This window comes from Marmota flaviventris, chromosome 8 (genome assembly GCF_047511675.1).
Source record: "Marmota flaviventris isolate mMarFla1 chromosome 8, mMarFla1.hap1, whole genome shotgun sequence".
Taxonomy (NCBI): domain Eukaryota; kingdom Metazoa; phylum Chordata; class Mammalia; order Rodentia; family Sciuridae; genus Marmota; species Marmota flaviventris.
In genome coordinates this window covers 17,155,470-17,168,626 of record NC_092505.1, presented here as the reverse complement: position 1 = coordinate 17,168,626, position 13,157 = coordinate 17,155,470, and the positions used below count along the sequence as shown (strand labels likewise).

At 39.3% G+C, this 13,157-nt stretch overlaps 1 protein-coding gene across 6 annotated transcripts in view; it reads right to left on the bottom strand.

Moving 5' to 3' along the window:
• Positions 1–10,038: 10,038 nt before the first annotated feature.
• App (amyloid beta precursor protein) overlaps positions 10,039–13,157 on the bottom strand; it is a 239,114-nt gene continuing 235,995 nt past the window's right edge. For all 6 annotated transcript variants that reach the window (XM_027929083.2, XM_071615110.1, XM_027929078.3 and 3 more), the window contains one exon: positions 10,039–11,276. In XM_027929083.2, the coding sequence (XP_027784884.2) occupies positions 11,175–11,276 (102 nt within the window). In that variant the 3' untranslated portion in view covers positions 10,039–11,174. The remainder of the gene's footprint in view (positions 11,277–13,157) is intronic.

Sequence of the window (13,157 nt, the reverse complement as noted above, 5' to 3'; positions counted from 1 at the left end):
CGAATGATACTTGGTAGCTCCTCTCTCATAGGGGTCATCATCTCTCCAGGGGAGGTTGCTCTAACAGGTGTTGGGAAAGTTTCCTGATTCCATGGAGGAGTGCTTGGCATTACAGCATGGGGTGGGGCTGGGAAGCAGGCGCTGAGACAGTGGTCTTAAAGGAATGTATTAGAAGCTCTAATATGGAGTCCCCAGGAAAAGTGAGTGCAGTCGATATGTGGTGAGAAACACAAAGCACAGAGTCCTGCCAGAGATCACCTTGAGTTGTGGGAGATTCACTTTCCATTTGTGAACCTCAACATACTTCTAAATAACCTCTCATGTCCTTTCACTTTTAATATTGTTTGATCCTAAACATTTGGTGAAGTCTTGGTAACCAGAGTAAGGCAGGCAGCCTAGGGGCCCGAGGACTATTTCTTCATTTTTAAAAATTTATTTTTAGTAGAGCCATAAAGTCAGTTATAATACACACCTCTTCTCTTGGAGGTAAAAATACAAAATGTTTGGCCAGAGACATGTTCAGAAATTCCTAGAAGAGTCCCTGGTCCAGTCCCTGTGTGTCCATTGGCCTCTATCAGGGAATGCTCTGGAGGACAGTGCTGAGGACCTCTCTTGGGAGTCAAATAGTTCTTGGATTATCTTTCTGTTTGAAGAAGAATTTGCCTTCCAGGTGTGCATAGGGCTTTAAATGAAGCAGGACTGGTCAGACAGGAGACTGTAAATGTGCATGGAAATTGGTGAGGTGGAGTCCACAGGCATTCCTCTCTCTTAGGTCCATTATTTTCCTGTAGAGAGTTCTGCTTTTTCAATTCTGAAAGCCTATTAAAGATTCTACACTATACGTGCCTTTGGTTGAATGCTTCTGAGCTGTTCCTGTTTCTCTGAGCATGTCAGTTTTCTCTCTCCTATTAAGTATCTATATCGCAGGGTTCTGTGTAATTCACCAAATTATCATATTTTCTAAGCTGAAGTAAAATTCTGCAGCAGTAGGTATAATTTTCATTGAACGATGGCTTTCCCTTTTTCATTGTTGAAGCTCTGTCGCTTGATGTGAAAGGAGAGCTGTCTACAGGAAGAAAAAAAAAACCCACTCAGGTTTAGAATGATGAATAAAAATGATGGAGGCAATTTCGGAGCTTGCTTTTTCCAATATAAACTTATGGGAAGCCTTTCTTTGCCAAGGTCCTCTCAGTCCATATTCTCTCAAGCTCCCATTTTTTGTAGAAACTGCCACCGGAAACTGAAATAGACGTAGCTATTGTATTTAGGCCCAGTCAACATACCAGGAAGAAGAGTTAAAACTATTTAGTCTATGAATGGATCCTGAGAAAGCAAGACATCTACGGTGATTCCTTCTAGTTTCTAATATTTGAATAAGTTATTCACCCTTCTCATTTCTCCATATTCCTGAGTCTTTTTCTGTCCTGGTTGCCAAGGGGCACCAGCTTGAATCCATCGTTCATCCAACAAGTACTTATCAAGCAGTTCCCATGTATGAGGTACTATTTTTAGGGGCTTTGGATTTATCTGTGAACATGACAGATCAAAAATTCTACATAAATTTTTTTGTATATATGTAGCAAGAGGAGGGCAATCAACAGTTAAAAAAGAAAAAAATGTAAGTCTAATAGCATCAAGGAGAAAAATGGTGAATGGGAGGGTCATAGAAAGTATGGGGTGGGGAAGCAGAGAGGGATTTTAGTTTTAACAAGCAGGTCAGGAGAAACATGATCAAACCGTTGGATCAAAGGAATAAGTTGAATAGATAACAGATAATGGAAAATGATTGTGATTTTTGTTTTATGCAATTGGAAGAATGCAGTTGTCAGTTATTGAGAAGTCAAGGGCCAGAGGAAGAGCAAGATATCTGGAGTTAGATGTTGGACATGCTAAGCATGAAATATCTGTTAAATATTCAGGTGGAGATGTCAGCAGGCATCAGGAATCTGGAGTTCAGGAGACAGATCCAGAATGAAAACTATAAATATAAATTGCCCTACCCAAAGGAATTAAGCCACATCTCAACAAGCCCTAGGTTTTCATTACTGATTAATTATGCTAAACTAATCAAGAGAGGGAAATGGCCATTATCCTTATTTATTCCTAATAGAATATGTAGACTTTCCTAATGTAGTGGTCTCAGAACACCTCTGCAAGTTCCTTATGTCCTTTTTATTAGGAGATAAGAGTCTCTGTTCCCTCCTCTTGACCTCAGCAGGGCTTTGGAACTCCCTTAAGCCATTGAGTATGACAAAAGTGGTGATATTGAACTTCTGAGGCTAGAGCACCAAAGACACTAATTTCTGCCTCTCTCTTTGGGTTTTCACTCTTGGGACCTGACCACCCTGCTATAAGAAGGCTGAGGCCATATGAAGAGATGCCCATGGAGAGGAAGTGAGATCCACAGCTAAACTCCCAAGCTGCCTGAGCACATCATCTTGGGACAGATCCTCCATCACTCAGCTGAAATTCCTGTTAATGTTTGGATATGTGGTGTCCCCAAAAGCTGATGTGTAAGACAATACAAGAATGTTCAAGGTGAACCGATTAGATTACACAACTGTAACCTAATCGGTGGATTAATCCACTTGAATGGTTTAACTGGGTGGTAACCTTTAGCAGGTAGGTTGTGGCTCTGATTCCTGGCTGTTATGTACTGAGCTGGTTCCCTCTGCCATGTTCTTCCACCATGATGTTCTGCCTCATCTTGGGCCCAGAGCAGTGGTGTCAGTCAACCATGGACTGAACCTCTGAAACCATGAGCCAAATAAACTTGTTCCTTTTAAGTTGTTCCTTTCATGTCATTTGATCACAGTGATAAAAAGCTGCCTAAAACACTGCCTCTATTTATGCTGCATGGTGCATACATGGACATTCCTCACTGAACCTTATGTGAATTGCAGATTTGTGGCAAAATAAAATTTTTATGGTATGGACCACTGTTTGAAGTGGTAATGGTTATTACAAGGAGACTTATCTTGCAGGATCTTAAGAGTGGGACCATGTCTTTTTTTTAATTTTTAATCATTGTTTTTCTAGTCCTAGGCCTTCTCTGATTGCATGCAGTTGGCACTCAAAAGTTGTTGTAAATGGATGAACCAAGGCGAAATCACTGAGGCCATCTCACAAATTGAAGGAGGGAAGTTTGGCAGCACTAAGAAAGGTTCCTAGTTTTAGAAAACTTGGTTATCCAAGAAAATTAACTGACAAATGAAAGTCATTCACTTTGAAAAGTACTCTAAAAGAGTTTCAAAGAGAGCCCCATTAGAAATGAAACACTACCTGCTAATTGCTTCAGAACTGGTAGCTTCAATCACCACACTGGAGCTTCATATTCTGATTTGCTCAGCAAGTATATTCAACAAAGCAAATACATAATGAAAGCAAGGCAAATTACATAAACGATTTGTATTTCAAGTTTTCCTACATGCAGAAAATTATACCACTGAAGGGCCCCTAAGATGTTTGCGAGGAAGGGAGAGGAAATAATAGAAGGGTATGCTCTAAGAGACATCTCAAAGTCCTCCATGAGGGAATCATCCCGAGTGACCAACCTAATGGGAAAATGGTGTGTGTGTGTGTGTGTGTGTGTGTGTGTGTGTGTGTGTGTGATTAGGTCAAAGTAGTCTGGTTTTTCAGCATTTACTACATAGCAGGCATATATATTAATAAATCTAATCCTTATGACCACCTTAGGATACATTAACATCTAATGTATCCAATGGAGGCAGAACCTGGCTCAAAAGTCTTCATTCTTAGGAAACCATCCAGAATACAAATAGTAATAAATGTTGGAGAGACTGTGGAGAAAAAGGAAAGTTTTTACACTGTTGGTGGGATTGTAAATTAGTACAAACACTATGGGAATTAGTGTGGATGTTCCTCAAAAGACTAGAAATGGAACCACCATATGAACTAGCTATACCTCTCCTTAGTATTTATTCCAAAGAGTTCAAGTAAGCCTAATATAGTGATACCTGCACATCCACGTTTATAGCAGTCCAATTCATAATAGCCAAACTCTGGAACTAGTCTAGGTAACTACAACAAAAATAAAACCAAATCAAAACAGTGATTTGTGGTAAAAAAATTTGGTTCAAGCATTATTTGTAATAGAGAAAAATTTCCAGAAAGAAGACAAATTGAATGTCTTTCTTCAGTCATTAAAATCATTATCATAAGAAATTTCTAAGTGGCTGAAATGAGAACATGCATATTATAGAATATGCATATGGAAAAGCAGGATGGGGACTATAAAATATGAAAACAAGTGGCAAATGAAGTAAATGCATGATTTTAAAATACAGAAAAGTATATGCCACAGGCTTAGCACTTGTATCCATCCCAAGTCCACAAGTTGAAATCCTGACCTCCGAAGTGATGGAATATGGAGGTGGGGGCTTTGGGACATGAGTATCCCTGAGGACAGAGGGCTCATAAATAGGATTAGTGCCTCATAAAAAATCTTGAGAGACCCCTCATTCTTTCCAACATGTGAGGAAACTATCAGAAAGTGGGTGCTCACCAGACAGTGAATCTGTTGGTGCTCTGATTTGAGACTTCTCAGCTTTGAGAACCAAGAGAAATATTTCTGTTATTTATAAACTACCTCTCCTATGTACTCTGTCATAGAAGTCTGGATGAACTAAGTGGCATATACCTCCAAATATTAACAATACTTATCTCTGGATGGTGGGCTTATGAATGAATCCTTTTCCTACATTCTGTATATTGTACATTTAATATGCATTGCATTTATAATCATGATGCATGTTACTAAAACAAAAACAAGATTCTATGTCTAATTCAAGGAAAAGGTCTAGGTTAAGCTATTACTTTGCACATATGGATTTAATGAATATTTCTCACGCGATCGAGATTACTTAGTGTATAAAAAATAAGGGTGAAGGCAGGAACTCAGGATTCTCCAGCATCCAGAGTAGTAATTCTTACAATCTTTTGTGGCTTATTTATGGTGGTGGGGTGGTGGTGGTGCTTATTCAAAATACAGAATCCCAGTTTTTAACAAGTTATTTCAGTAGACCCAGAATGGGATCCAGAAAATTATATCTATGCACATATGTAATGAAACCCATAATGGGATTATGTAATTGTGTGATTCTCAGGCAGGTGAATGGGAGAGTCCTTTGAGAAACAAATCCGAAGAATAATACCCTATGTAGGACTTTGGAAGTAGAAAAATGAGACAGTCATGCTGGAGGGGGGGCACATGGTGATACGATGGGAGGTTCTCCACGTAGGGTAGGCTGCATCTTAGAAAAGCCTGGGGAGATTTAAAAACTTATTGGTGTGAGAATTTCCTCATCAGAGTAGACAGTCTCCCTTTTTGGCATTACCAAGAGAAACTGCAACCTTCAAATGATGTCTACATGGAGGGAAAGATAAATCCTGACAGAGTGCTCACTACAGGCCACCACAAACCAATGGATACAGAAGTCAGGGGAGAGAACACTCGGATGATTGGAGAAAAGGGTTGAGGGGAGAAGAGGACTTAAATAAAAACAAACAACTCCCAAAGAGAAAGGGAAATCATCTATACAAAAATAGTACAGATGGGGACTTGGTGGCTCCAAGCCCTGATCAGAGAGGGCACCTGACAGGGTGCAGAGGGGCAGCTCCCAGGAGAAACCAACAGATGGAGGAGAGGCCACATTCCTGGGAGATAGAAAGGGAAGGAGCAGAGGAAATAAGAGGAAAGAACTAAGGATCCTGCAGAGAGCAGGAGCAAAACACCAACTTTCCTCTTTTCCCTGCCCTACTAACATGACCTATAGGCACAGTCTACCCTAAAACAACCTGGAAGTTGAAGAAAATTGTAACACAACACTCAATTTTAACTAAATATTCTCCAACGTGCATCTGGGAATACGGGAAATGCACTGAGTTAGAAATAAAAATTAGGTAGAGAAATCAACAGCGATGACAACAACAAAACAGGAAGAAATAAAATGAGAGGCGATGAGCTCAGGAAAAGCATTCAGAGCAAAAGCATAAAACCAAATAAGCAATAAAGGACAGAGTGCAAGGTGCCCCAAGGAGAATCCGTTCAAATAAACATTTCATGAAGGGTCCTGATTAAAATAGGGAAAAACAACCAAAAGAACAAAAATCAGATAAAGAAAATAATAAGGGACAGGAAGAGGGTGAAAGAGAAGCTAGGCAGAGGAGGCCAAATATTCATATTACAGGTGTCCCTAGAGAAGAAAATGAATGAGAGACAATATTAAAAACTTGAATCCCAAGAAGTAAAATAATTGAAAGGCTGGTAACCTAGGACTGACCCCAATAGTGAACTCCAAAACCTAGCTTGCAAAATTATTAGACTTTAAAGATAAAGAAAAAAATAAAAAAGCATTCTGCAGTCTCTAGAGCCAAAAGGAAAAAAATAAAAACAAAAACAAAGAAGATCATTTAGAAAAAGACAGACAGTAGGCAAATTAGATTGGCCAATTAGATTTGCCTCAGATTTCTCAAAAATAACATGCAAAGCAAGACATAGTGGCGTGCCATGCTCAAGAAACCTAAGGAAAAGCAAACTGTCCTTCAAGTTTTAAAATCCTGGAACAACAATTGTTTTATCTTTTTAATCTTATTTTTATTGGTTGGAACACCGATTTTGATTGTGCAGAACTGGAGAAGGGCTGTGCATATGAGCCCTTGGGAGGCATCCACTGGAGGGTGAGCGTCATCTAACTGGAAGGTTTGGGGCACAAAGGACTGAGGGAACATTTCCTGTATTTAGTTGTCAAGCTAAGATGGAATCAGAGTAGGCTCATGTTTGAAGGAAAACGTATAAATGCTATGTATGGATTAAGTAGAACTAATGTTTAGGTGAAAAAATTGGGGAAAGGGAGAGCAAAGGTAAGTAGGTGAGACCACTATTTATAGGCAATAGTTGGGAGTCAAAGAATGTCATTTAGAAAAAGACAGACAGTCGGCAAGTAAAGGGGAAGAACAAAAAAGAACAGAAGGGAGTGAGAGAACTGCTGAAGGCACTGGTACAGAAGCGACCACCAGGATCAAAACACAGGTTGAGGACCCCTGATTCCAAATGCTGGGGGCCTCAAGTGTTTGGATTCAGGCTGTTTCCTTTTGGATTTTAGAGTATTTGTGTGTATGTATGAATATGTGTGTGTGTGTGTGTGTGTGTGTGTGTGTGTGTGTGTATAATGGGACCCAATTCTCAATATGAAGTTTATTAATTTTATCTAGGTCTTATCTGGACAGCTACTTCCATAATTCTATTTGGCAGAACTTCAGTTTTGTGTAAATTATTTATTGATTAATCCCCAGACTATCTGGAGAGTCTTATCAATATCTCTTAGGTGATTTTATACAATATTTTAAGTAAGTTATTAACAAACAAAGTTTCATTGGTACGGCATTTCCTACCTGTGGTAATAGTTAGTGCTCAAAATGTTTGACATGGGGGTTGGTTGCATCTGAAGAGCTCACTGGTAGAGCAGCTGCCTAGCATGTGTGATGCCCTGGGGTCAATTCCCAGTATCACCACACACACACACACACACACACACACACACACACAAACAAACAACAACAAAAAAACACATCCACCCACCAGAGTTTCAGATTTTGGAGCATTTCAGGGTTTGGATTTTTGGATTTTGGATTAGGGAAGTTAAACATGTAAAAGCTGCATATAAACCATTTAAAAAAATACAAGAGAATCCCTGTGTCTCCTTGAGAGACACAGAAAATATACTTAGTAATGACAGTATAAGATTTAATAGAATTGAGAGCCTATATAGGAATTATATCAATAAAACTGGATGGGCCCCTCTTGCCTATTAAAGATTTTCAAGTTGGCTCATATGGCCAAAACACAGCTATATGCTGTAGATAATAGAGATACTTAAAATGCAGCTATTGAAAAAGCTAAAAGTTGGGCTGGGTTGTGGCTCAGCGGTAGAGCGCTTGCCTAGCACAGGCGAGGCTCTGGGTTCGATCCCTAACACCACATAAAAATAAATAAATAAAGATATTGTGTCCAACTTCAACTAAAAAATAAATATTAAAAAAAAGAAAAAGGAAAAGCTGAAAATAAAAGAGGTGGACAAAGACTTCCCAGGCAACTGGAAACACTCAGCAGGAGTTGCAGTCCTGACAGTAAAGTAGGCTGTAAAGTCCCAAACAAGACATAAACTGAAAAACTTGAGCTATAGAATAACTCTTAAAACTGGAAAAATATCTAACGTTACTCATGGCATAAACACAAATTAAAACTATACTGAGATGCTGTTTCTCATCCATCAGCCCCATCAGAGTTCCTCCAGATCTCATTGATCTTGGCCTGGACAGCTACTTCCATAATTCTATTTGGCAGAACTTTAGTTTTGTGTAAATTATTTATTGATTAATCCACAGACCATCTGGAGAGTCTTATCAATATCTCTTAGTTGAAGAACCAAGATTATAAAGTACTATCTTTTCATAATTTCAATGTTTTACATGTATATATAAAACATATACATTATATATGTAATTATTTTATATAACATGTATCATATACTTGTATTACATATAAGATTATGTATTTTATATATATATATATATATATATATATATATATATATATATATATATATAATATCATATATGTGGATTTTGGATTTTTTTTTCCTACTAGTTTTGAAATGATCTCAGCTACAGCTTATGGTTACAGTTGAAGGTTAGCCTGGGAGTGATGTGTCAGAGCACCATGTTTGAGAGTGAGGTTTCATTTCATTGGTGTCATTAGAAATGACTGTTATGTTAGGGTTAATTTCCCCTTAGCCAGTGACCTCTCTTTGGGCCAGGCAAAATGGAATTGTAGCTTATACATATAATCTGCCATGTGTACATATCTTCATAGAGCAGTCAGGTCTAATTGCCCCTAACAGGATAAGGGGCATAATGTCATATATACAGTTCTTATGACTGTTTTGTTCTCAATGGATATACTCCATGAGTTTTAGTTGGGTCTTCATACTTGGAGCGATATGAAACAATTTGGATTTTCTGGCTTAGTGTTTTAGTTTAAAAGGTTGCAATAGAGTTACAATGTGCTTGACTGATTCTTGATCACTGAAGATGGCACAACACAGTAAAAGTAGGGATGATGTTCTCTGACCTTTGGAATAGTCAGATGCTGCTATGAACTGAGGATGCCCCCCCCAAAAAAAAATTCATGCTGAAACCCTAGTTACCAATTGTATGTGAAGGTGGGATCTTGGGAGGTAATACAGGAGTAGAGACCTCACAATGGCATTAATGTCAATGTAAGATGAAAGACCAGAACCTTTCCTCCCCACCATGTCACTAAACAGTAAGAGGCAGCCATCTGTGGACCAGGAAAAAAATCCTCATTGCTGGGGCCCTGAGCTTGCACTGCTGGCCTCTGGGACTGGAGAGGTAAATGTGTGTGGTTTAAGCACCCAGTGTATGGTCTTCTGTTGTAGCTGCCTTAAAACTGTGATAGATAGGGTTCTTCATAAAAAACTACGTACATATGACATTAAACTACAGCACAGCGGTTCTCAATTAGGAACAACTATGCTCCCTAAGGGACTTTTGGCAATGTCTGGAGACATTTTTGATTGTAAATAGGTAGATGCTTCTGAACAATTATCCTACAATGCTCAGCTCTCCAAAACAAAACAAAAAAAATTATTCCTTATAAAATGTGCCAAGGTTAAGAAATTCTGCATAAGGATAAGTATCAGCTGGCCTTCGTTTTTATTTACCTGGAACTTTTATTTCTTGTCTCCCATTTGGGACAAACTTAAGGATGAAAGTATGGAAGCACAATCCTTATAACAAGTTCAAACTGCTAATCAGGTCTGCGCAATATTTTAGTAGCATTGGGGAGATGCACATTGTCCCCAATTTCCTATTCAGACTCTCATGTACATGACACAGGAGGTGTGAATGCCCAACACGGGCAGATTTCTCACTAGCTTTCAGATCACTAAATAGTCGAGATCACTGCCACAGAATCATTCACACCAGCACAATGGCACTCCTCCAAGAATGTGTTTATTTACATGAAAACACCATTTTATACAAATAAAAAGACAAATCTTTAAAGAAGGGTCTGCCTGGGCATGCCTTCTCCTTTCCCTTATTTTGCCCCTCATTTCATCTTCTTTTGATATCATAAATAAAATGTTTTAGATTAGAAAAAGGAAATTGAGTTTGCTTCTCCCCCCGCCCACATTCCAATATTATTCTGACTAATGTCTATAGTCATCTTTCAAAGAAAAGTCTTGCCCAGGGTTATTTTATTTAATTTATTTATGTAATACAGTGTAGAAAGCTATCATGGCATAAGCAATGATTCTGTACAATCATCCTGCAGAAAAGTTTTTGGAGAATTCTTGGTAATTGGAGAACAGCAGAGCATCCCACCCCCCACCCATAAAAGTGCTTACAATGAACAGGGATTCTTTTTTTTTTCTTTTTTTTATATCAAAGATCCAAAGATACATGGACAAAAAAAGTTCAAATTCTCAATGCCTAATGTGTGCGCATAAAACAGGCACAAAGAAATTAACGTGTATCCTCTTAATTCCTATATCACAAATATAGCAGAAGCAGCAATCTGTACAGTAAAATGCAGTCGTGGAAAAAACTCTCTAAATCATTTGGAATACTTAAAAATGTTTACTTTGAAAATGCATAGTGATCAGGAAAAGAATACTTAGGCAAGAGAAGCAGCTAAACTCCCACGTTCACATGAAGCATCCCCCATCGATTTTTTTTTAAAGCATATTTCAAGTAGGACTTAATTGGGTCACAAACCACAAGAATAATATACAACTGGCTAAGGGGCTATGTATGTGATAAATAATCAGGAGAGCATCTATTCATGCACTAGTTTGATACAGCTAAATTCTTTACAGTACACAAAACCCATTAATAATGTAGTGTAGAGACCAAAATGTAAAGAGAGAGAGAGAGAATACATTACTGATCTGTATATTAATTCAAGTTCAGGCATCTACTTGTGTTACAGCACAGCTGTCAAAGGCGATAATGAGCAAATAATAAAACAGAAGGGTTTGTTCCTTTCCACATTATTCTATAAATGAACACCGATGGGTAGTGAAGCAATGGTTTTGCTGTCCAACTTCAGAGGCTGCTGTGGCGGTAGTCTAGTTCTGCATCTGCTCAAAGAACTTATAAGTTGGATTCTCATAGCCATTCTGTTGCATCTTGGAGAGGTGGCGCTCCTCTGGGGTCACAGCAGCATCAACCTGAGAAGCAAGTATGAGAATGGCATTAAAATAAATATATAAACAAATCCCTTAAAAATGCACACAGCACTGCTAAAGCTGTAAAAAGATAAAGTGCACAGTACTCTTCTTTTACCATGATTTTCTCCTCTTTTGACATCCCAGCAGAAAGCCTTTGCCTATGTGTTATGCAGATGCTCCATACAACCACCAGGTGGTGCTGACATGTTTACACGCGGACTCAGGCCAGTATCAGGCCCAGTGGTTACTTTTGCTCCCTTAACCCAACACTAATTAGGCAAATTTATTGAGGTTGACTTTTTTTTTTTTTTTTTACTTCTTTCCTGTTGGTTACAATAGTACAAACAGCCATGCTGGAGGACTGTTTTACTTGAAGGTGGGTGGTAAGCTATAAAAAAAATGCAAGAATATCACAGAGAGGGATCAGCAAAGTATGCTATTTGAATGACACTGTGTAGGAAAAAATCCCTCAACTTCCTGGACTGCCATGTATCTTCCCATGCTTATTTTAATCTGTTCCTGGTTCCATCAAATTTTATATTTGTGAAAGTGTTAAAGAGAGATCTGAGAATCTTTAATGATATATGCAAATCATAGGAGCATTTATTTAGCACAGGAAAAAAAGGAAAAACATTAAGGACATGCTGCTGTAGATTAATATACTTGGGGTATGTGCATGTGTTTACACTGAGCACTAGTGCTCTGCTTCTAAGAAGGTCAGCGGCTGTGAACATTTATCTCCTTACTCTCAGTGCCTGGCAGGGTTGCGTGAGGCAGTTACTCTTTGCAGATTGTGCAGGGCACTTACCCCTTTAACCAGGGGTGCTGCTGTTCTTATTTCTACTCTATTTGCTATAGCTCTCTCTCCCAGTCCACAGAGGAGAGGAGGTACTGCATTAATAATAGCTTATTTTAAACAACTTTCTGTTCTGTAAAACCACTGTAAGACAAAGAGAATGACACAAATATATAATCAGGATGAAGAAACATCTTTTCCATAGAAAAGGAGCTTCCTCTGAAGGGGCATTTTCTATTCTGTGCACGATGGACCTGGGCTCCCACCACACCTCCAGGACCCTGCAGGCCTGTTTCCCATCACTGAGCCTCGCCAAGTGACATTCAGCATCTTCCCCAGCTTCCCTCCCCCCCACCCCTCCACCGACACAACCAATAATTGTGGCATAATTCAGGCACCAACAGCTGTCCCACTGAACTCAATGAAGGCAAAATGCCAGAGGGCACATGGTGTCTCTTCAGGGATGGTGTAGAATGGTCATAAGCCATCCAGACTTAAAAGATGTGTCCATCTAATTGCCCCATCCCCCACTGCCTGCAGGCAACCATGTCTGACCCCACCTTGCCTCATTCTGTTCCCTGATCCTTGAGTTTCCATCTGTGGAAGACACAGCAGGGCTGCCGTGTTCTCCTGTAGCCAAGTCCTCTCTCAGGCCTGGACGTTTCCCCTTAGAACAGTACCACTGACAGGCACTAATGGAGAGCCAGCACTCAGGGGACTGCTCAAATGATGCCCAGCATCACTGTCCCAGGGGAGTCATTCACAGATGTTTTCCCCACCGCTTCCTGCTTCCTTTGATCTGCACTGTTGTCAACAAATGAGGTCACCTGGCTTTAATTGGCAACTGTGTAATTAGCCATAGGCTTACAAGTTAAAATCCATGATTGAAGATTCGCACCAATAATTAGAGACTTCATTCCCTCTCCAAATCTGATCAACAGGGAACAGCCTGCCTGCAGCAGTGTGCCACTCAAACTTGGGCATCTTAACTGAGATTTCGAAGAATGCCAGGGTTCAAAAAAATTACCTTGCTTTGGAAAATAGGGACAAAACTGCTGTTTCTGAATTTACAAAAAATGATGGGC